The sequence below is a fragment of the Callospermophilus lateralis genome, chromosome 3, assembly GCF_048772815.1.
Source record: "Callospermophilus lateralis isolate mCalLat2 chromosome 3, mCalLat2.hap1, whole genome shotgun sequence".
Classification (NCBI taxonomy): domain Eukaryota; kingdom Metazoa; phylum Chordata; class Mammalia; order Rodentia; family Sciuridae; genus Callospermophilus; species Callospermophilus lateralis.
The window spans coordinates 174,910,679-174,934,702 of NC_135307.1; the positions used below are offsets into that span (position 1 = coordinate 174,910,679).

Below are 24,024 nucleotides of genomic sequence, written 5' to 3' on the forward strand. Positions count from 1 at the left end.
CCTCACAGGCCAGAGGAGTGGGGAGTAACGCCTTGAGAGCTAACTGGCTGTGCGCAGAGCTGGACTTTAAAAGGGACCAAAGGTGGAGACAGGAGACCAGAGAAGGGGAATGAATGAGTGAATCATGGACATCCCTCTAGGCAGAGGACGACCCAAGGCCTACGAGGGTGAAGAGCTGGTGCTCTGAGTCACCCTCTCTCGAAGGTGGCCGTCGGCTTCCCAAGTACCAAATTCTCTGAGGTGCCAAGGGTCCTGTGGTCTCCTCTGTGACCTTGAGTCGGTCCCCAGTGGAGGAGGAGAGCCAGGGAGGAAGCCACTCTGCTGAGGCCGCAGATGCCCCCAGAGAGCCAGGTGCCTGTGGGGCCTTGGACTCCAGAGGCTGCCCTCCGGCTCCCGTGGGCGTCAGTGAGCCTGGGCGGGGGCCGGTCCCTGGTGCTTGCAGACCCCAGCCCAGGCCAGGTCTGGAGGCAGGAAGCAGTGGCCGACAGGGGTCCAGACCCTGGCTCAGCCTCCAGCACCCACAGAGGGGCATTGTCCGTGGGCAGCAGCCGTGGCCAGCGGGGAGCTGCCGCGGGGCGTGTGCCTCCCTGGAGATGCGCCCAAGGCGCTAGCAGGGTCCTTCCGGGAAGTCCTGGCTCCGGAGCTTCCGCCTCAGGGACTGGGGCCTTTGGCAGTTCACAGACGTGGCCTTGTTCCTCTTGGCAGCACCAAGCAGAGGGGACGAGCCAGGGCCGATCACTCGCCCTGACCCCAGGACGTCCCCTGCCCCGTCTGGTCCCCTGCAGATGGAGACAGGACCCAGTGATGACCACAGCTCTAAGCCACAGAAACTTGCCCCAGACAGGTCGCCACCAGGACGAAGCTCCAACGCCAACCTGGAGCCCCGGGGAAGAGCAGTGTGTGGTCCAGAGATGGGGTCTGCACGCGGCCCTCCTGGTCATGTGACCTTGAGCAAGTCACTGTCCTCTCTGAGCCTCAGGCCCTCAGGAAAACCCAGGGCCACTGTTGGGGAGCAGTGGCACCCACCTGTGATCCCAGGACTCCAGAGGCTGGGACCGGAGGATCCCAAGCTTCAAGGCCAGCCTCAGCGACTTAGCGGGACCTGGTCTCCAAAAGGGCTGGAGACTTTGCCCAGTGGTTAGCGCCCCTGGGTTCAGTCCTCAGCACCAAAATAAATAAATTTAAAAAGGGCTGCTGATTCCCCACCCTGTCCCTCCTCCCCGCAGGGTGACATAGGGTCCAGCGGGGCCTGGGACCCGGTGGGCAGGACGGGGCTGCGGCAGGGCTGCTTACTCTGCTCCCGTGAGTCCCAGTCGAGCCTCCTTCTCCTTCCACTCCCAGATCCTCACGACCTTCCTGTTGAGACCAAGGTCGGGTGGTGCCCGGTGCTGCAGAAGGCCGGAAAGCCCCGGTGCCAAGTGTGTGGGGCAGCACCTTGGTTCATGCCCTTCAGGGGCTGGGAGGAGGTGCTACCATCGTCCCCATTCTGTAGATGAGGTCATGGAGGCCCAGAGAGGTGAAGCACCTTGCCCAGAGATACACAGCAAAGAAGTGGCTGAAACGGGGTTTAAACATATGCTCTTAGGGTCTTAAATTAATGGAGATTGGCCGGGCGTGGTGGCGCACTCCTGTGATCCCAGCGGCTCAGGAGGCTGAGACAGGAGGATTGCAAGTTCAAAGCCAGCCTCAGCAAAGGTGCACTGCTAAGCAACTCACTCAGTGAGACCCTGTCTCTAAATAAAATACAAAATAGGGCTGGGGATGTGGCTCAGTGGTCGAATGCCCCTGAGTTCAATGGCAGGTATCCCCCCCTCACTGCATTCCTCTCCACACTCCAGGAGAGCTGCTAGGAGTTGCCCATTTTGCAGGTGGCAACACTGAGGCTCAGAGATGTAATTGACTGAACCCTGAGTCACACAGAATGGAAATGGTGGAGCCAGGATTTGAACCCAGTCTGGCTCATGACACCTCTGTGTCCACCATGCTGTGTAGACATCCCTAGGAGGATTTAAAAGTCAGAGTTCTTCAAATTCTGGCCCTGCCATTTGCCAGCCATGGAGTCTGCCCCTCCTGGGCACAGTCAGGACAACCGACCGACCCGCATGGAGCTGAGGCCCCACCAATGTAACAAACGTAGAGCTGGGGGTGGCGCTTGTCCTGTCCAGGTGCTCATTCCCTGTCACTGTTACTGTTCTCTCATGTCCCATGGGGGTGACTGCCTGGGCTAGCTGCTGCATGTGCCCCAGTCCCACCCCCCACCCCCCACGCCAGCTGGGACCCTCCTTTCTCTGGTCTCAGGAGGCTGGAGGCCGGAGGCTGCGTCTGGGAAGGGCTCCACTTGACCAAGAGCCACAAATATTTACCTTGGAGACCTCGGCCCAGCCCGGCGCCTCCGCCCACACTCCCAGGGTGGCCTCTGGGGCCGGACGTGCAGGATATAAGCCTAGATCTCCAGTCCCACTGCCCAGGACAGGAGAGGACCGGCAGAGCACCCGGCGTGTCCAGGTACAGGGCAGGGCAGGGCTGCAGGCCCCGCTGCAGGGTAGTTCTGCTCTGGGGACGCCGTTGGGGTCAGTTCAGGATGGACGACAGGCGTGGCCATCAGTCAGGGGGACCCTCCAAGGGTGAGGGCCAGGGGCAGAGAGGTGCCAGCTCCCTGGTTCTCAAGGCCAGAGGGCCGGGATAAGGGGAGGGGACAGTCTGAGGGGTCTCTGTGACACAGACCTGCCCTGCACACCCAGTGCTCTGAGCCCGAGCTGTGCAGGGGTGACAAGAGGACAGAGGAGACCAGGCAGAGAGCCAGGGACGCCCGGCGTGGCCAACGCAGGCTCCAGAGGCCAGGGGCGGGGCCTGGGGAGGTCAGAGAGGGCTTCCTGGAGGAGGTGGCGTGGCCCTCGCTAGGAGGAGCGCAGGGCCTTCCTGCCGGGGATGTGGCGTGGCCGGGGCTCCTGGGCAGAGCAGCACGCCTGCGGTCCCCTCTGTCCTCTGGCCCTGACTGCGAGCGGCTCCTTCCGACGCCACTATCAGCAGTAAGCGCCATCGACCCCTTCCTCGTTGTAGCTGCATTTATTAAACCCTTGTCTCCGCCGAGCCTCGAGGTGTGTGTACCACGGTTTCCCCACTTCACAGCCGAGCACCCTGGGAGGCACAGAGAGGGCGAGTCGCCCGTCCACCATCACAGAGCGGGGTGGAGGCAGACCTCCTGCGTGGGCCTGGCTCTGAAGGCCAAAGGGCAGGGTGGTCCCCCTGCATCCCCGGGCTCCTGACGCTCAGGATGGCCCTGTGGCTCACAGGGGACCCGCCAGCCCAGAGCTCCTCAGCACAGGAGGATCAGACTCCTGGTCCCCCCAGAGTCCCCAAGTGCCCGTCAGTGGGCGGCTAGCTGTGTGCGGGCTCTGTGCTGGGCACCCGGGACGCGATGGGGAGCAGCAGCCCAAGGCCTCCCTGCCGAGCTCAGGGCCTGGTCAGGGGGCAGGGTCAGAGCAGGACGTCTCAGAAGAGCCCCGCTTCCCAAGCCACAGCACCCTGTGCCACCCAGATGCCACCTTTGTCTTTGGCAACAAGAGCACACACGCTGAGCCAGCCAAGGGCTTGGGTCCGCAGGGCGCCTCTGTCCAAGCAGGACTGTCCACAGGGGGCAGCTCCGCAGGCTGTGAGCTGAGAGCTCGGGACAGGTGACAGGCGCCGGCCCGCTGTATCAAGGAGGGCACAGAACCCCCATAGCTCCTCTCCCTTGCCCACAGCCCCTGATCTGTCTGTCTGTCTGTCTGTTCCTCTCTGTCTCTCCCTGGCTCCACAAAGCCACCCCCCTCCTGGGTCCCCTCGCCATTACACATTAAGAAGGTGACCTTCTGGGCAGGCTTTGATGGATAGGAGCCCACCAGGCAGACTTGGAAGGAGCCAAGCCCTCTGGGAAGAAGCACAGGCTCGGACACAGGCAGAAACGGAACATTCTGGAAATGCCAGGCCGGGCAGCTTGGAGGGGCTGGAGTGTGATGGAGTGAGAAGAGACAAGCAGGGTGCGGGGGCCTCGGGGGCTGACCGCGGAGGGCTCTGAGTGCCGGACTGACGGGCTGGGCCGGGGGTGGCCAGAGGGCTTCGCCCTGACCGTCGCTGGGGGGTTTTCTGTAGGGAAATAACCGACATCCCCACGCGCCCTCCATGGCCTCCCTCCCTCCATCCTGCGGGCTGGTGGACTCTCCACGGCCACACGACACTGCCCAGCGAGGGGCCGCTCCTGGCCACGCTCCCCAGGTTGGTGGGCATCGCAGACCTGCCCTGGGCCTCCTGCCCTACTAGGAGGGCTCTCTGTCCCCCCAGGCTCTGCCACCTGCCATCTGCCACAACTACACCTGGGAAGATGGCCGTGCGGTGGACCGCCACCCTTCTCTGTGGCCTGCTGGCTGCCACCTTGGCTCAAGCCACCTTCAGCACCCCCGCAGTCCTCAACCTGGGCCCAGACGTCATCAAAGAAAGTAAGTCTCAGCCGAGCCTCTGGCGGCCACCAGGAGGTGGGGACAGGTGGAGCAGACTCCAGGAGGGGCCTGGGCTCCCTAAGGGAGCAGGACTCGGGGTGTGAGAGGGCCAGCACTGGAGGTCCCCGCCGCCTCCCGTCTCGAGAGCCCCCTGTGCCAGGTCCCCTTCTCAAAGCCCACTGTGCTGGGGCCCTGTGACCTGCAGAAGGGACATGTGGCCACTGTGTGCTGCGATCCCGCTCCCGCCCTGCCCTGGCCTGGGACCCCTGAGGTCAGGGTACCCTCCCTGGCAGGCCCAGCACTCCCAGCCCTCGACCAACGGCCCCAACAGGGAACCTGGAGGCCTGGGGTCCGCACGTGGCCTTGTCACTCTCCAGCTCTGTGACCTGGGCACGTCCCTGAGCCTTGACTTCCTCTCTGAAAACAGATAGGAGGCCGTCGTCGCGGGTGTCACGGACCCCAAGAGCACAGTTCCCATGCCATGGGTCTGTCCTGCGCGCGGGGGAGGGGGTGCCTTTGGCAAAACCCTCCACACGGGGACAAAGTGAGGCCACAGCCCACAGTGTGGCCCCAGAGAGGGGTGTCGTCAGCTCTGGAGGGCCACCTGAAGCTCTTGGGGACCAGAGCAGTCCATGGAGCTGAGCCAGGGCTGGTGGCGGGATCCGAGGGGCATGGGGAGCAGAGAGCGGGGACGGGTGTGGGGAGGGGACGCCTGGGCCAGGCTGCGGAGGCCCAGGCACAGCCCTGACCAGGAGGAGCCTGGAGTGGGCAGTGACGGCCAGGACCCAGGAGCTGACGCGCCTGGAGGGTCTGAGAGGAGACCCTAGGATCTCTGCAGGACAACAGGGAGGAAGCTGGGGAGGAGGACACGGCCCAGGACGGCCGACCCCTGGCCACTGCGGGGCCTAGAACTCAGTCCTGCCGGGCGACTGTTAGTAGGGGCCAAGCAGCGGGCAGAGCCATGCCCACACACAAGAGGTGGATGAGAGCAGGACTACCAGGGGTCGGAGGAGTGGGGACAGGCTAAGAAGAGAGAGAGCGCCTAGAGGGTGCCCAGGGACGAAGGCAGGGCAGGGCGCCCCCAGACCCGGCTGGAACGGTATAGTTGAGGCACACTGGACTGTCCCCGGCCAGTGCTGCTCACAGCCGGCCACCAGAGGCCCCATGACATTCTCTGGAAGCGGCGGCTGGAGGAAGCGGGTCCCAGGGAACCCCTGGGAGACCTTCTCTGGGACACGGCCTGCAAGCTCCCCAGGGGCCCACAGAACTCGCCCCCAACCCTCAGCTGACCATGGCCCAGGGCCACAGGCAGTGCCACCACAGGGTGGGGGGGAGGTTATACCCCAACCAAAGGTCCTGGGCTGCTAGCGAGAGAGCCCGAGGGACCAGAACCGGGGCCCTGAACCGCGGCCCCTGATCCTGGTTCTCCCTCCGGCTGCTCAGCACCCGAGGGGCTTTGGCCCACAGGCCCTGGGACACAGAAGCCAGCATCGTCAGCACCTGTGGGCGGCCAAACTGCCCCAGCGGGGCCTCTGGTCCCCCTGCCTCTCGTGCTGGACGCCCTGGCCAAGGCTCCCGGCAGAGCCTGGGGTCTGAGTGGCCCCCCTCCCCTCAGCCTCACTCCTCAGGGTGGGTCCCCATCCTCAAGGCCACAGCTGCCCAGGTCAGAGTGGGGGCGGTCACACCCTCACCCAGTCAGGAGTGACGGCCCTCCCTGGCCTGGAGCCCCCCGCCACCCGTTTCTTGCCCCTCCTCCTGGCCCCTGAGTCTGGATGTGCCCCCAGGGATGACTCAGAAGCTGACGTCTCACAATGCCACCGCCGTACTCCAGCAGCTGCCGCTGCTCAGCGCCATGCAGGAGGAGTCCTCCCAGGGCCTGCTGAGCGGCCTGGCGGACACCATCCTGAAGCATGTCGTCTGGTAAGTGGAGCCGCACCGGGACACTCCTCCCACGCCCCTGCCCGCAGGACTACCAGGGGTCAGAGGAAAGGGGACAGGCTAAGAAGAGAGCCTAGAGGGTGCCCGCTCAGCTGAGGGTCCACAGCCCTCAGGCCACACTGACCCTGCGTCCCCCCGCTGTGGAGAGCGGAGGGGACAAGTCCCTCCCTCCAGGGGCTCCCAGAGCAGCCAGAGGTGGCACAGAGAGGGACGTGGGAGGGGAGAATGAAGGGACGGGGGACGCCTCCCAGTAGAGGGGACAGCTGAGCCAAAGACGTGAAGAAAGTGGCCCTCCAGGAAGGGGGACCAGCCCGGGCAAAGGCACGGAGTGGGGACAGAGAGCAGAATGGCTGAGGCCACAGCAAGGAGCAAGAGTCCACAGGGCCAGGTCCCAGGGAGTCTTAAGGGTCCGCCAAGAAGCGGGGATCCCCTCCTAAAGGGCGAGGAGCCATCGTCGAGTGCGGCAGACACGGCGGAGGACCGTGATGGGCCAGACCTGGCTGGAGAGGAGCCACTGGACAGGGCCTGGGGTCCGGTCACTGGCCACGCACCCAGGAAAGACAGGACAGACGGAGAGGGAGCAGGCTTGGGGACGGCGCTCAGCTGTCTTACTTCTTACTTCTCGCGAATCCCATCCAGGCTGAAGGTTACTTCCGCTGCCATCACCCAGCTGCAGATCCAACCCTCAGACCAGGACCAGGAGCTAGTGATCAATATCCCCCTGGACATGGTAGCTGGATTCAACACGTGAGTGACCCCTCAGTCAGGCAGTGGGCCTGACTGGTTGGTCCACTCAGTCTCCTCCCCCATGCAAGTATCTAAAAAAGATAGTCCCTAGAAGAGCAACTGCCAAGGTCCTGAGGCAGGGATATACTCATCTTGTCCAAAGAATGGCAAAGAGAAGGGTTGCAGCAGGGAGAGGGGCCAGAGATGAGGTCAACGGGCAACTGAGGCCAGATTATGCCAAGATTCAGGGGCCAAGGTAAGGCCTTGGCTTTCACTGAGATGCATAGGAGCCATGGAGGGTCTCAGCCCAGGAGGGTCAGGACATGGCCGAACATTCCTAATGCATCCTTCTGCAGACTATGGGGAAGGCAGACTGTGTGGGGGCAAAAGTGGAGGCAGGGAGGCCACCTAGAAGATACCACGACAGCTCAGGAGGGGATGGTGGTGGCTCAGACCAGGCCCAGTCAGGATGGCACTCAGGCCTTGGTGCTGCCGCCCCCAGGCCCCTGGTCAAGACCATTGTGGAGATGCACATGCAGTCGGAGGTGAAAGCCCTCATCAGAGTGGACAGCGAGCAGGTGGGCCCCTCGTCCCTGGTCCTCAGCGACTGCTTCAACAGACAGGGCAGCCTGCGCATCAGCCTGCTCGGCAAGTGAGTCTCTAGCCACGCCAGGACGTGGCCTGCTCCCATTTAAAGATGGGGAACACTGAGGCCTAGAGAAAGAAGGGGACGGGTCCCTCCTGGTTCCTGGCCTGGGCTGGGGCTCAGCGGTAGAGCGCTCGCCTGGCGTGCATGAGGCTCTTCCTTCCTCCCTGGACTCTAGGGAGGTGCTTTCTAGCAGGAGAGAGGCGAACCTCCCTGACCCTTCCTGATCTCCCCGCTCTCCTCTCCCCAAGGATCTCCTTCTGGGTCAGCTCCTTAGTGAATAAAGTCACCAGCCTCCTGATGCCAGCCCTGCCCAAACTGGTAAAGACCCAGGTGAGTGGCATCTGACCTCTCTGGACTGTGAAGGCTGCGCCCCCTGTGGGACTAGGGTGGAACTGCAAGCTGGCGCCAAGGGGTTGAATAATTCCTTCAGTAAAGCTCAAGGGCAATGGCTTGGACGCTGGCCCAGCTGGCCCAGGGCAGTCAAGGAAATGGAGCAGCCAGGAGGCCTTGATCAGTGTTGTGCTGATAAATGGTTTAGCGATTTTCCCTGGAGGACTTGAGGGGCGCCCTGATCTTCCTGATTTATCTGCTGGTGTAGACCCTCCCTCCTTTTAAACTACCAATGTGACGTCACTGAGCGGAGCTGGGCAGAGATGCACAGTGGCACATTTCCTCCAGAGAGCTAAAACAGAGGCAGCCTCAAGGGCAACAGATAATTGAAAAAGATAGCAGAACTCCTAGGGAATCGTGAGATTTAAAACTGTATTCTGTTCTTTTGTTTCCGGGAGAGAGTCCTGGAGACTAAACCCAAGCCACATCCCCAAGCCCTTTGTATTTATTTAGAGACAGGGTCTTGCTGAGTTGCTTAGGGCCTTGCTAAGTTGCTGAGGCTGGCCTTTGAACTCGCAAACCTCCTGCCTCAGCCTCCCGAGCCGCTGGGCTTACAGGTGTGCACCGAACCCGGCTCAATTCATTTTAACATAAGTTTTTATTTTAAGTTTATATCATTGAATTTTAAAGAATGCCTGGGTTCAGCACCCACCTCAAAAATTCCTGAAAATTTAACAATTTGTCCTTAAACGTCCTTGCCGGCTGTAGCATGCCACTGTCATGCACCAATCTGGGTCAACCAGGTCCTGTTGGATTTCTTTTTCTGAGTCAGTAAGCATAGGGGACTTTCATTTGCCATGCCCCTGATGTGTCACAGTTAAAATGAAATTTTGTAAATTGGATTCATCACATTCCCAGTGATTTCTGCTGTGAATGCCTAGATTCGGTCATGGTGGTGGGTCACCCTCAGGGGGCCAAACACCTTGACAACCAGTTGATTTTTTTTTATAAGACCTTTTTAATTGAAAAGATGGTATAATAGCTAAGGCGATTTGGGGAGAGAAATACCCATAATCCTCCCACTCTCGCCAGCCTCAGCAATTTAGTGAGACCCTAAGCAACTTGGCAAGACCCTGTCTTATAATAAAAAATGTAAAAGGGCTGGGGATGTGGCTCAGTGGTTAAGTGTCCCTGGGTTCAATCCCTGGTACCAAAGAAAGAAAGAAACAACCCTGGTTTTGTGAATGCAAGCTACTTTCTGCAGTACCTTATTGGAAGAGGGTGAGGAGGGAAAGAGGCAGGAGATGGGAGGTTTTGAACGCGAGTTAATATAAATGTGCAGCATCAAAGTCAAGGCCAAGGTCTGCTGTTGTTAGAATTTTGAGGCTCCTATTTGTTAGCAAAGGTATGTACCCAGGGAGGGTTTTAAAGGGAACGTGAAAGTGAATAATTTCATATGATTGTCTTTTCTTATGTGAGGTTTTTTTTTAAGCCCTTTATTTTTCTATGCAAAGGCAGGAATTCCTCTCCCCACCCTCATGTATCTATTTACTTATAGCTGTACATACTGGTGGGGGTTGATGGGAGGTATTTGTACCTGCCCACAGCACAACAATGTAATCTGCCCAGTATCAGTCCCCAGCAGGTCCCCATCTCTCCCCTCCTCCCACGCCCTGGTCCCTTTCCTCTCTTCCACTGATCTCCCGTAGATTTTCAGGAGATCCTCCCACCCCCACTTTTTTCCTTTCTCCTCTTGAGCTTCCACATATGGGAGAAAAACATGCGACCCTTGACCTTCTGAATTTGGCTTATTTCACTTAACACAATGGTTTCAAGTTCCATCCATGTTCCTGTAAATGACCTCATTTCATTTTGCTTTTTGGCTGAACAGAACCCCACTGCGCACTTAGACCACATCTGCTTGACCCTTCTCCCACTGAGGGACACCCAGGCCGGTCCGCAGTTCGCTACTGTGAACCTGCTGCTGTAACCGCAGGTGGCGTGGACCACCAGAGCAGGCGACTTTGGTTCTTTAGACGAATGCCAGGGAGTGGTGCAGCTGGGGCCTAGGGTGGTTCCAGGGGCAGGAAATTCTTCAAGTGGGGCCCAGGTGCGAATTTTCTCCCAGCCTCGGGGGAGGGGGGAAATGTAACTAATCCGGCATTATATTTTAAAATCCAAGAATATTTTCCTCAAAATTCCTATTTAATACCTAAAAACATAGAAAAGATGGCAAGAACTTGGAATTATAAAATGCTCTTTGCATGGGACCTGTCTGTGGCTCAGGGGAAAAGCCAAGTGTGGGAAACCTCCCGCTTATCACCGTGGTTTCCCACGTAATTCGCTGGCTCTGCCATGAGGGTCCCGTCAAGATTTTCTTTGGCATGAAGGGAAAGGCTCGCAGTCAGCGGGTGAGTGCGTGGAGGGGCTCATCTGGAAAATGCAGAAGCCCTTTTCCATGTAGACTGGAGGCTCTCAGCCTTGCCTGCACCTCAGAGCCATCCAAAGGGTTAAATTTGGGGGGGGGGTGACTGGCCCCGCCCCTATTCAGATGCAATTGGCTTGGTGGGTCCCTGAGTCCTAGAGGACTCTACTGTGCAGCCAGGGTTGAGACAGACTCGTGACATGAATTGTGGAATTATAGGAGAAAATGCAGAGGAGGCCAGAGAGCGGATCCCCTGCTCTTCACGGGAAAGGTATCCCCAGATTACATGCTGGGAGTCTCTCAGCCAATTCCTCCTAGGTTCTGGGTTGGTAAAAGCAGTCAGGAACAGGGAATAGTGATGCATAGAAAAAGTTACCATTTCCCCAAGTGCACTGTGGGCTGGGAGTGGTGCACCATGACTATACTCCCAGCAACTCAGGAGGCTGAGGCAGGAGGATTACAAGGTGGAGTCCAGCCTCAACAAGTAAGCAAGAATCTCACTGTCTCAAAATAAAAAAGACTGAGATGTAGCTCGGTGGTAAAGCACCCCTGGGTTAATCCCCAGTACCAAAAATAAAAGTAAGAAAGCCCTCAGTCAAAATGCACTCATTCCTGGAAAGTATTAAGAAATGATTAACTAGGACAATGGTACCTAAAATAAAATGAACTCAACAATCTTGGAGCACCATTCAGAAAACAGGATGCTTCGGGGCAGGAAACAGGCCTTTGGGTCCCACAAGCTGGCAAGTCAACTATCCAGCCCCCTTAAGCAGAATAGGAGAGGCAGGGGCCTCAACTTGGTCCCACCAACACTCGCGCTGGGTCACACTGTCATGGGGGCTGAGCTGTTCCAGAAGGGACTTGGTGAGGATCTATTCTGTGAATAACCAAATTGTTTACTTCCTTTAAGGAAAACCTGTGAATGAGACAAGGCGCTCTGGGAGGGGAGCTGGACTGCCAGGCACACCAAGACACAGGGCAAAGGTCACAACACTGCCAAGGGTCCCAGGTGGCTCAGGGCCCTGCAGTGGATTCTGAGCAGCAGGGAAGGCCGGGGAGTGGAGAACCAGGTGGCTATGGGGCTGGGTTCTGCCTCCCGGCTGAAGGAGCCCGTTTTGCTCTTACAGCTGTGTCCTGTGATCCAGGCAGCCTTCAAGGACATGTTCCAAGACTTCCTGAAGCTGGTGAGGGGTAGGTGCCCGGCTCCCTCCCCTAACTTTTCCCTGACCTAGGTGGGTAGCCTCCAGCCTCTGCCTTCACCAGGCCTCCCCAGGCCCACTGGTAGAGGACCAGCAGGGAGGAATCCATGACTCCGCAAGGTTCTAGGGAGGCCTGCGGGACCCCTGATGAACCCAAGTTCAAATCTCTGCTCTTCCATGACCTTGGGGACGTCCACCTACTTATCCTCAGTCCTCCATCTGTAAAATGGAGCTTACATTCCCTACTTTATAGGACTGTAGGTGAGAATTAAAAGTTTACTGAAGGTTCCAGGAACATAGCAGGTGCCCTGCTTGGCACCCAGAGGGACTCACAAGTGCTGGCTGAGTGACAGATGGACGGGGTGGAGGGGGGCGGGGGCGGGTGGACAACACAGCGACCACCGTGTGCTACTAGAGAGGGGGAACAGGGAGGAGCCAAGACAGGCACCAGGGAGGGCGGTCACCCTCCTGCCCCAGAGCAGAGTTGGGGGGACGGGGCTTCTGCCCACCCCCATCCCGAAGTCGGCCCCGCTCAGTCCCCGCGGAGTGGCAATTGACAGGCAAGAAGAAAATTCTAGCACCTGGGATCTAAAGAGGCCCATTCAAAGGGCGGCCAGGGCGAGGAGATGGACCAGAGGCGCTTTGACGCCAGAGGCCATCGGCTGAGGGACCGGCCGCGGGCGGCTGCTCTCCCTCGGCCCGTGGTCGCCCCACTTCGCACACGAGGAAACCGAGGCTCAGAGCAATGAGGTGGTTTGTCCTGCCCCCAGGGGAAACCGGCGACAGGGGGGAGCTTGGACCCGATTCTTCCCATTGCCAGCCGGTGTGATTCAGTTTGGGGGTTACTCATTAGATCCCGCTTTACCAGGAGGACACGGGGCGGGGCGGGGGCGGGGCGGGGGCGGGGCTGGGGCGGGGCGGGGGCGGGGGCGGGGGCGGGGGCGGGGCTGGGGCGGGGCCGGGGCGGGGCCGGGGCGGGGCCGGGGCGGGGGCGGGGCCTGGGCGGGGTGGGGCGGGGCGGGGCCTGGGCGGGGCGGGGCGGGGGCGGGGGCGGGGCCTGGGCGGGGGCGGGGGAGGGGCCTGGGCGGGGGCGGGGCGGGGGCGGGGGCGGGGCCTGGGCGGGGGCGGGGCCTGGGCGGGGTGGGGCGGGGCGGGGCCTGGGCGGGGCGGGGCGGGGGAGGGGCGGGGGCGGGGCTGGGCTCCGTGCAGGCGCGAGGCCTGGCGCCACGGGAAAGAAAACGGGAGGACAGACAGAGGGCCCTTCAGAGGCGGGAAGAGACCGTTTCACCCAAGCTCAGACCCAAGTCTGTGTGGCTCCTGGCTCCCATGGTCAGAGTCAAGGTCAGGGATCCCAGGGGGCAGATGAGACGCCACCGCCACCTGGTGGCCATGGGGGGCATCCCGAGGCGAACGCCAGTGACCTGGCGTCCAGCTGCGCCCTGGACAGTGCTGGGTACCGTCGGGTGGGCGAGCGGAGAGTTCTAAGCAGCAGTTCAGGTTTGACATAAGACAGCCTGGATCCAAAGCTGCTCCCAGGACGACCGGGCACTTCGTGTCGCTGCTCTGTGCCTGTTTCCCCTTCTGTAAAGGGCGGTAGTAACAGGACCCACCTCCTCAGGTGACCATGGGGATGACAGCTGACAGGTTTACAGGGTTAGCACTGGCACCGCACCCTGCCCAGTGCTCCCCCTCACAGATCTCTCTTCTCCCCGAGCAGTGCCCATCCCCCTGCGGCCGGGAGGCCTGCTGTTTGACCTTGTGTCGACCGACATCGAGGGCAATGTCATCCAGCTCAACCTGCAGGTGAGCCGGGACCTTACTGCTCTTCCCTGACCACCCGGGGTCAGACGGCTGGGGGAGAAGACCCTGCTCTCTCTCAGGGCACACGGCCTGGTTTAGAAGTCACAGCACCTGAACAGGATTCTGAGGGAGAGGACCAGGAGGGGAACCTAAAGACCAGACACAGAATATGCACCCAGGAGCACTCCCGACCCTGACCCTGAACAGTCCTGCCCATGTGGGGACCTCTGGCAACATTGAAACCAGAGCTCAGAGTAGAGAGGCATCCTGGAAGATCACACAGACCTAAGTTTCCCAGCTCCGTGACTTCCTGGCTGTGTGATATTGGGCAAGTTTCTTCACCTCTCTGAACCTCAGTTTCCTTAGCTGTAAAGGTAAATACTAATAGTCACTGAGGAGAGAATAAAATGAGACCACAGAGGACCTGACAGGAAGTTCCCAGTAACTGTCCTCTAAAAAAATGGAGATGCACACCCATCTGGGGGTGGACTCCCCGAAGGGTAAGGCTCACTGGGGTAAATCCCGAATAGTTCTGAGGAATCCTTTGGAGAACTGCAGCATCCAATATTTCCACCCATTTTGTTGCAATTTTGAGTTATCCCCTCATTGAAAGGATTTGAGGTGTCTGAGAAGTTGAAATATGTGAAAAATAAGATATTCCAATTGAAAGGCATGGCACTACATGCTTAAAGTCCCAGCTACTTGGGAGGCTGAGGCAGGAGGATCACTTGAACCCCGTAGTTCAGGGCCAGCCTAGGCATAGAACAAGACCCCAACTCTTAAATTAAAACAAAATCCAGAGATCATTCAGGTGGCATAGATATTGCCAGACCCCTGGCATAACTCAGTGTCTACAGCAAGGCACTGAATTCCAAGCTAAGATTCCTGACAACAGATGCAAAAAGGGAAACAGGCTGAATGGTGTCTGAGTCCATTTTGTGTTGTGATAACAAGCACCTGAGACTGAATAACTTATAAACACTTTAAGTTCATTTTTACACATGGTCTGGAAACTGGGAAGTCCCAGGGCACGGTGTCGGCATCCGGCAAGGGCTTTCAAGCTTGCATCACTCCATGGCGGAAGGCCGAAGGGCAAGACAGCAAAAGCAACAGAGGGCCAAGTTCACTTCCCTCACAGCCCGCGCTGGCGAAAACATCAGTGACCCATCAGTCGTGACCTAACCGCCTTGTAGGGCCCTGCCTCTCAATCCTGTTGCGCTGGAGATTGTTTCCGACACATGAACTCTGGGGGACACATTTGAGTCACAGCAGTGTCACTTCCTGCCAGGTTGTCATTGGGCGAGCTGTGCAGTTCAGGTTCCCAACTCCCTCCTGCCCCGTGTCTTCTCAGGCCAAGCTGCTGGACTCCCAGAGCAAGGTGACCAACTGGCTCAACGACTCTTCGGTGTCCCTGGTGATGCCCGCCCTGGACTGCTCCCCGTTCAGCTTCGTCATGAGGCAGGATCTCCTGAATGCGGTGGTGGCTGTTCTGCTCCCTCCGGATAAACTCACGGTCCTGTTGGACTATGTGGTAAGCCTGGGTGGGGATGGAGCTGGGGCCCCTGCTGCGGCAGCGTCTGCTGGACCCCAGGGGACGCGAGGCTCCCTGGCCCCGACAGGTGTGGTCGTATCCCTCCTTCTGACCTCCAGCTCCGAGCGGGAAACCTCTGTGACATGGGGCTCTGGCCTGGAGTCTGAAGCACATATTTCCTCTACCAAAGAGTCCTGGGGGGCGAAGGGCACTGTAGCTCTGAGTGGTCCAGGGACGGCGGTTCTGCCGCTGTTCCCCACTATGTGACCTGTGGCGGACTTCCCTGACGGATCTGGCCCTCCTGGCCACCGAGCCCAGATGCCACCTTGGGATCAGCACAGAAGGCTGGAGCCCGGCCGCGGCCACCTCCTCGGTGGAGCTGCTGGGGAAGCCGAGGTCCAGAGGGAAAGGCTGGGCTGAGTTCTGGAGGGGGCAGGTCCTGCTCTGCGGACAGAGGACACATGCCAAGTCCTCAGGGTCCACGCTCAGGATTCGGGGCTGGGACAGTGAACAGATGGTCAGTGGTCACCAGCGATCACATTTGTGGCTGCAGCAGGCACTGGAGTCACTTTTGAGCGTCTTCTGGGAGCGAGGAGTGGCCGGCAGACCCCAGCCACCACCAACCACGGCCGGAAGGTCACCAGGGACCCCAGGCCCCAGGGCGGCTGACCCAGGGGGTATTTTTGCGCCACTGACAGACACGTGGCCTGGGGCTGAGGGGTTCTGGGAGACCTTCCTCCCAGCAGTGGGGTGCAGCCCACCGCCCTGGCCTCCTCTCGTCCACAGCTCCCTGACCTGGCCAAGGAGCTGAAGTCGAGCATCAAGGAGATCAGTGAAGAGGTGGGTCGATCACACCTGCAGCCGCGCGGGTCTCGCTGCCAGAGGCTTCCAGAGGTCACTGTGGTCTTCCCCCCACCGGCCCCAGAGGGTTCTGTCTAGTCAGGTCGTTTAGGTCAAATGATCACAGAGTTTCATCCCTGTGCACCTGAAGGGCGGGGGCTGGGGCCTCCAGAGGCCCTCGGAGGTCCCACGCTGTCCGCTGTCCTTCCAGGCCGCAGAGAAGCTGGACCGCACACAGCTGGTGAAGTTCCAGACTCGGAAGACCCCCCAGCTGCTGCTGAGCCAGGACGGCGCCCAGGCAGCCCAGCTGATCGTGTTGGACCTGTTTCCCACCAACAAAGCCCAACGGCCGCTCTTCACCCTGGGCATCGTGAGTGTGGTTGTGTGTGGCACGGGTGGCAACCTGGGGCTCTCCTGTTCACCACTCTTGTCACCCAGAGGGGCAGCTCTGAACCAAGAGTCAGGAGCTTTGGGGACCCAACTCTGACCTTGTGACTTTATTAGTCAGGGATCTTTGGACAGAAACTTGACTCACAGGCACAAAAAGGAGTTGTATTCACTCATATAACTGAAAGGTCCAGAAGGGATTGGCTTCAGGAATAGCTGGATCCAGGTGCTCAAACAATTTCATCTTCATCTGTGCTGCCTCCAGCCTCAGGCAGACTGTCTGCTGTGGAAGCACCCCCAGCTGCCTCAGGCCCCTATCAACTTCCCAGTCCCAGCAGGAGGAGCTTCTCTTTCCCAGTAGCTCCAGCAAATGTCTCAGGGATGAGTCTCATTGGCTGAGCATAGGTCATGTGCCTGTGGAGTCTGGAAAATGAAATATGGAAATTTTCTGACGTGGAGCGCACACCAGCTGGGGATTGGAAGTTGACTCCATCTACACCGCACAGAGAGAGGGAAGGATAAGTCCTCTCCCGATGTCTAAACGGGAGTAAATGATCTCCAAGGAAGTTCTTTTTTTTTTTTTTTTTTTGGTACCAGGGATTGAACTCAGGGGCACTCACCCACTGAGCCCCATCCCCAGCCCTATTTTGTATTTTATTTAGAGACAGGGTCTCACTGAGTAGCTTAGTGCCTCGCTGTTGCTAAGGCTGGCTTTGAACTCATGACCCTCCTGCCTCAGCCTCCTGAGCCGCTGGGATTTCAGGTGTGCACACTGGGCCCGGCTCCAAGGCAGTTCTTACCTGACGTCGTCAGCAGCCCCAGCAGTTCAGATCTCAGACACTCATATTGGCCCGTGGGGGGCGCTGGGGGACGTGGGGTGGGGATCGTGGGAGGACAAGCCCAGCAGGAGGCCCCAGGAGAGGTGATTTACTGAAAGAAGCAGATCAGGGCAGGGGAGGGTCTGAGCAAAGACGGGTCTCCGCTGGAGAGTCCACGGCTTGACCCCAGAAGGGGCCTGGAGGGCAGCACGCTGAGACCCACTGAGGCCAGAAGGCAGCTTTCTCACCGGTCATCAGTCACCATTGGCCACCAGCCCAGGGGCAGGGGTCACAGAGCCTCCCAGCAAGGCAGCTCCATTCAAGCAAGGGAAATGCCCCAGGAAAGGGACAGCTGTGACCTCTAGTGGCCAACCCCCAGGGGCAGGGAAGGTCAGAGATGAGGCAGAACTCATGGCTGGCGCTGGGCAGCGGAGACCTGTGCCCAGCTTCACAAGGAGCCGGCCAGCGCCTGGTTGTTAAAGGAGGCTCGGGTGACACTGTCCTTCAGCTGGGTCCCCGGCACAGCCTGCAGTCAGCCCGTGTCAGTGTCCTTGGAAAGTCCAGAAGCGAGGCCAGTCCCAGATACGGGGCCTAAGATGTGCATCTGCCGGGCGCCATGGCACACACCTGTGATCCCAGTGGCTCTGGAGGCTGAGGCAGGAGGATCTCAAACTCAAAGCCAGCCTCAGCCCTTGAGTGAAGCCCTCAGCAACTTGGCAAGACCCTGTCTCAAAATAAAAAATGGAAAGGGCTGGGATGGGGCTCAGTGGTTACACGTCCCTGGGTTCAATCCCTGGTACAAAAAATAGAGAGATGGGCATCAACTTGACCCCTGGCCTGGGGTGGCCTGAAGGCAAGGGGTCAGCCTGGTCTTTGTGAAGGTCCAGGATGCGGGCCCCTAGGCCGCCATGCCCGACCTGTGGACCAGCTCATTCCCGGGCCCCGGGATCCAGTGGATGCAGGCCTGGGCCCCGTACTGGGGCTAGCGTGGCTTCTGGACAGTCCAGTGACACTAACCCTGGCTAACAGGCAGCAGGGCCTTCCTGGTCCTGTCTGTCCCCAGTTTCCTCGCCTGTGCCGTAGGGAAGAGCAGGCCCAGGCAGGGGGACAGGATCAGAGGAGAGAGAAACCAGGACCCTCAAGCTTTGCTGACACTGAGCCCGTGCTCATCTTCGCCGTCATCCCTGAGACATGCTGTGCTGTCATCTGTTGGGTGGGGACAGCGGAGACAAGTACTGTCCCGTTTCACAGATGTGGAAAGTGAGGCCCAGAGAGAGCAAACCCTCTCCCGAGGGGCCAGCCGCTGAGGTCCAGACCAGGTGTGCTGGACCCCAGAGCCTCCTCGGGTCCCCCCACCCCACACCCTCTTCAGAGGGACAGAGTGTGGCTTCTCTTGTTGCAGGAAGCGAAATCAGAAGCTCAGTTTTACACCGAAGGTGACCAACTTGTGCTCAGCTTTAATGACATCAGGTGAGGTGCATCGCCGCGGAGCTCCTACAGCCGAAATGAGCGCTTCCCCCGACCCCGACCGTGGGCCTGAGTGCCCAGAGGTGGAGCTCAGTGGGTGCTGCCCAGGCTGGGCGGCAAGTGCCCTGCTGGATCTCCTGCCACCGACCACTGAATGCAGGGGACAGGGAAGGACAGGGAAGGGCCTCCCAGCAGCCTCGGGGTGAGCCAGCCCTGCTCAGGATCGGCCTGCGGGGCACCGTCCCCAGGCCTCGGGCAGCCCAGACTGGACACCTCCAAGGCAGCAGCAGCGACAGCCCTTGGAGCCCAGCACAGAAGTGCCTCTGTGCCCCTGCAGTTGTCCCCCGTCCCACCACCTTCCTCTGCCCTAGAGCAAGTTCAGAGTCGTGCACTGGAGCCTCGCAGGATAAACCAGGCTCGGGGCGAGTTTTGATCAGTTCCCACGAGGCTGGAGTTTAAAAACTTGCTGCAACATAGACATCAGACCACTTGGCCGCGCTGGGCTTGGCCTCCCTCCACAGCCACAACCCTGAACCCGGAGCAAGGGGACCTTCTAGGAGGCCTGGGCTCCCCAAGCCACCGGGGGTTCCCTGTGGGGCTCTTGTGTGTATCCTGGAGCGGCACCTCCACTGGGGCCTGCACCGTGCCTGGTACACAGCAGGTGCTCAGTAAGTAGCCGGTGGCCGCACAGCTGGGGTTCCCGGGGTCACCTCACGGGCATCTTTTGTTGCAGAACCGAGCGGATCGTACTGATGAACTCGGACATTAAACTATTCAACGTAAGTGTCCACAGTCGTCCCCAAGGCCACAGGGGCTCCCGCCAGAGTGGCCCATTCTGCAAAGAGACATTGCCCAGGACTAGCTTCAGATGAGACCTCAACAGCGCGGGACCTGCGGGTCACCTGCCCAAGCCCCCAGCTCTGTGGGCGCTGGCTGGGCATCTGCTTGTCGGCCGTGGGGACACCCCCGTGTGCTTTCCTGCAGCAGAAGTTTGACCCTGTGTCAGGAAACAAACCCCTCCACTCCCAGCCTCAGACCCTGCCAGACCCACCCCAGGAACCCGGGCAGCCCCTTCTCTCGGACCCCGTTTGCCGGCGGGGTCCAGCTGCACCAGCGATCTCACACTCGCTGAATCTTCTCTGATGTTTTCTCTGATCTTTATGTTTTTTTGTTGTTTGTTTTTGTTTTTTGGTACCTGGGATCGAGCTCAGGGGCACTCGGCCACTGAGCCCCATCCCCAGCCCTATTTTGTGTTTTATTTAGAGACAGGGTCTCACTGAGTTGCTCGGCACCTCACTTTTGCTGAGGCTGGCTTTGAACTCACCATCCTCCTGTCTCAGCCTCCTGAGCCCCTGGGATCACAGCCTGGGCCACCGTCCCTGGCTGTTTTGTTTTTTAATCAATATTTTAAAACAAGGACATTTCTGTGTGCCCGTGGGGCTCTGAATTCCCTAGAAGTCAGGAACGCAGGCCAGGCAGGGCCAGGTTCCCTTGGATCATCTGATAGAGCGGTGGATGGAGCCCCGGGTGGGGTGCACCTGACCCTCCACCTGCAGAGACCCTGGGCCCTGAGTCCTTCCTCGTCCCGTCTGTGCGGCCGCGGCATCCTCTGCAGCTCAGACTCGCAGGGGACCTGAGATTCCAGGGTCTCTGGCCCTGCCCTCACCCTGGGGCTGACCCGCACCCACCGGAATGGCCAGGAGGACCTGGGGCTCAGCCGGGGTGACGGGTCCCTTCTCTCTCGCAGCCTGAGCTTCTCAAAGACATCGTCACCAAGATCCTCAACTCTGCGCTGCTGATAACCGAGAACGGTGCGTCCCTCTGCCGCCTGCTCCCCTCTCCTGTGTCCTCACCTGGGGTCCCTTTTCTCCATCTCCCACCACCTTCAGGTCCTAGTTCAAATCCCACCTCAGCCGCCCAGCCCCGCCCTTCACTAGAGCCAGTACCAGGGCGCAGGGACGGGCCTCGCAGGGCGGGCAGCACACCCAGGTCCTGGAGCAGACTCGAGGGGCAGCAGGCCTGGGTCAAGTCCTAGCCCCTCGTGCCGGCTGCCTGGTCTCAGACAGGCTGCTCGGTTCTCCTGGGCCTCAGTCTCTGCACCAGTGCAATGGGAGAGTCAGAGCGGCTCCCCGAGGCACCAACAGGACCATGCGTGTTGGGCAGCGGGGCTGATTCACTGCTCGGCCTTTCCTAGCATCGCTGCTGCTGGTGCCATAGCTACGTCACCAGCAGGGGTAGCGGGAGAAAATGACCCCAAGCCCCACGTTGAGTGGGTGGGAGAGTTTGTGACCTAAACCAGCATCACCATTTCAATGTCACTCTTTTTTTTTTTTGCACCAGGGATTGAACCCAGGGGTGCCTGACCACTCCCTGAGCCACACCCCCGGCCCTTTTTATTTTTATTTTGAGACAGGGTCTTGCTAAGTTGCATAGGGCCTCACTAAGTTGCTAAGGCTGGCCCCCAGCTTTTGATCCTCCTGCCTCAGCCTCCAGGCCTCTGGGGTGACAGGCGTGCACCAGCGCACCAGCTTCAACTTCACTTTATTAGCCGTGGATGAGGGAGCCCATGAGGGTTCTTGAGCAGGAGGATGGAGGATGTGAGGGGCTCACTTGGGGGCAACCGGAAGCTGGTGCCAGAGCCTGCTTGGCACTGCCAGGCCCACCCGTGCCCCAGCCTCTGACCACATTTATCGTTCCAGGCAAATTAAGAACTGGGATCCCCATGTTGATACCGAAGGCCTTAGGATACAAGTCAGTGACGCCGTGTGTGACCAAGGTGAGTGACACGGGACCGAGGGGCTGCCCTCCAGTCCCCGCCCTGCTGGTCCCCTGTGGGGCGACCTGGGCAAGTCCCTGCCCCTCCCAGGGTCCCCCCTCCTCATCTACAGATTGTCATTATTCATCCACTGCTCAGTCGTCAGTCGTTTCCGAAGGCCCACCCCACGGCACAGCTGCCTGTGAGGGGGGAAGGCCCCGGAAATGAACCCGCCCACCCCCGTTTGTAGACACGTAAACCCATAAATATTTCACATCAGGCCAAGTAGGGAAGGGCCAAGAAGGAAAGTAGAGCAGGCTCAGAGGAGAGCGTGAGGCCAAGGAGAGAGGGATGGTCAAGAGGAAGTGGAGCATCCTGTCAGAGTGGACAGTGTGTGCAAAGGCCCTGAGGCAGAAAGGTAAGGAAGGAGGCCCAGATGTGAGGCAGCATCCACACACAGCTCCTGTGGCCAAATGGGCTCAGCCCACGAGCATCAGGATGATGTCTGTCCTGTCCATGCCTCTGTCCCCAGTGCTGTCAGCAAGGCCTGGTACACACTAGTTGTTCCAGAAATACCTGTGAGCAAGTGACTCTCCTTGGCATCATCTGGGAGATGGGCTGTCACAGCCCTTACCCCAAACGTCACCCTTCGGCACCTCTCCTCATAACCCCTGCCTTGGACCCCAACCTCTGTATGAGCCACTGTCAGTGGGGTGACCCTTTCTGTTGGCCAGCCAGCTAGCAGGCATTTATTAAGCACCAGCTGCATGTATGCACTGATCACAACAGTGGACAAAACAGTCAGAAACCTTGGCTTCTCTGAGATTTGATTCCACTCTTGAGGGGAAAATGCTGAAAACAGAATCATTAGCACTTAAGAAAATCCAGAAAGACCTTGTCCCCAACCCTCAGTGACAAAGTGTCCATCGTAGGGCTTCAGAGGTGCTTTGCACCAAACTCTGACTCTCATTGGCCCTGACTTGCCCAAAGCCGTTGACCATGACCACTGAATTCCAGAGTCATTTAACCCTGGAGAAGCCACAGAGTTCAGTTCATTATTCACATTATTGTCCACATTTCCTGTCTTGCTCTGCCCGACCGTTCCCAGCCAGCAGTACCTCGATTTCCTTTCTATAGTTTCACAATGTCATGTATCTTAAAATCTAGTAAGAAGAATGAATAAAAGGACAGGCATGTCGGTCTGGGTAAGAATCCAGGTGATAAGTGGACATCTGCTTTACTGGATGTTTAAAATGGTTGTAATAAAATCTTGGATGCCAGGCGTGGTGGTGCACGCCTGTAATCCCAGCAACTCAGGAGGCTGAGGCAGGAGGATCACAAGTTTGAGGCCAACCCGGGCAACTTAGTGAGGCCCTAAGCAACTTAGCAAGATCCTGTCTCAAAATAAAACATGAAAAGGGCTGGGGATGGGGATGGGGCTCAGTGGAACAGTGCTCACCTGGCATGTGTGAGGCACTGGGTTCGATCCTCAGCACCACATAAAAATGAATAAAGATATTGTGTCCAACTACAACTAAAAAAATATTTATAAATAAATAAATAAAAGGCAGGGATGTGGCTCAGTGGCTAAGTGTCCCTGGGTTCAATCCCTGGAACCAAAAGATAAAAAGTAAATCGAGCTGCCTGACCCCAGTGGGTTCACAGCCTGGAGTCTACACTCTATAAAACTTCTTGGAGAGTTTTGGTGGCAGGCAGGGCTTGGGGACAGCGGTCCTACAAGACTCACTGCACGTGGACACATCCCCTGTGCGACACAAGTGTTCCCCTCTGGCCCTTCCAAGAATTCTGCAGGAGGGAGTTAGGGTCCTGTCCCCCGGGGCCAGCAGTCACCTCATGGAGACAAAACCAGCCCCAACCTGGGAAGGGCGGGAGGTAAAAATAAGTCAACGCCTTGACTCTTCCTCTCCGATCCCAGGACGCCCTGGTGCTCGCCCCGGCCACCTCCTGGGCCCTCCCCGTCTCCCGGTGAAGACGTGGATGGCGGCCGTCCAGCGCAGGCTGGTCCCCAGCTGGGAGTGTCCCTCTCCGTGATCAATAAACACTTCTCTGTGGCCCCTGCTGTCTGGAGTGTGACTGTCCCAGCACAGGAGTCGGCCGCCCGAGCTACACCGGGGTCACGGTCAGGCACACCCGCCAGTCTGGGCAGCGCCTTAGCTGGGTCTGGGTGACATCAGTCCCCGTGAGGATGGGTCAGCCGTCTTGACCACTGCCCGGGCTCAGGCGCTAGAAGGCCCCGTCTCCCCGCCTGCCCTCAACACATCTGTGGTGGGCTTGTCTGGTGGGGACACACATTCTGTTGATCTTAGTGGCGTGGTGTGTCACCAGGCCCCAGAGGCAAGCCAACCAGGCTTCGAGTTCTGTTCTGGCCCCTCTTTGATCCTGAAATGTGGCTTCCCCTCTGTGAGCCTCAGTTTCCTTCTCTGTAAAATGGGGACAATCATAGTCCTGGCCTTGGAGGGTTGTGGTTCAGATTTAAATGAGAGAAAACAGTTGCATCAGGCACGGTGGCACTTGCCTGTAATCCCAGGGACTCGGGAGGCTGAGGCAGGAGGATCACAAGTAGGAGGCCAGCCCCAGCAACTTAGCGACACCCTGTCTCTAAGTAAAATATTGTAAAAGGGGGATGGCGCTGGGGTGTGGCTCAACTCCCAGTACCTTAAATA

The 24,024-nt window shown here is 59.0% G+C and overlaps 1 protein-coding gene across 1 annotated transcript; it reads left to right on the forward strand.

Annotated features, from left to right (window-relative positions):
• The first annotated feature begins 4,360 nt into the window (after positions 1-4,360).
• Positions 4,361-23,396, forward strand: Bpifb1 (BPI fold containing family B member 1). The gene is made up of 17 exons (XM_076849473.1): positions 4,361-4,475; positions 6,260-6,395; positions 7,053-7,160; positions 7,642-7,791; positions 8,037-8,118; positions 11,671-11,727; positions 12,513-12,565; positions 12,923-13,083; positions 13,460-13,545; positions 14,894-15,073; positions 15,860-15,913; positions 16,125-16,283; positions 18,521-18,588; positions 19,319-19,364; positions 20,333-20,396; positions 21,285-21,361; positions 23,277-23,396. Exons 1-17 carry the CDS (start codon positions 4,361-4,363, stop codon positions 23,328-23,330), a joined length of 1,650 nt encoding a protein of 549 aa, XP_076705588.1. The 3' UTR covers positions 23,331-23,396.
• Positions 23,397-24,024: the final 628 nt, after the last annotated feature.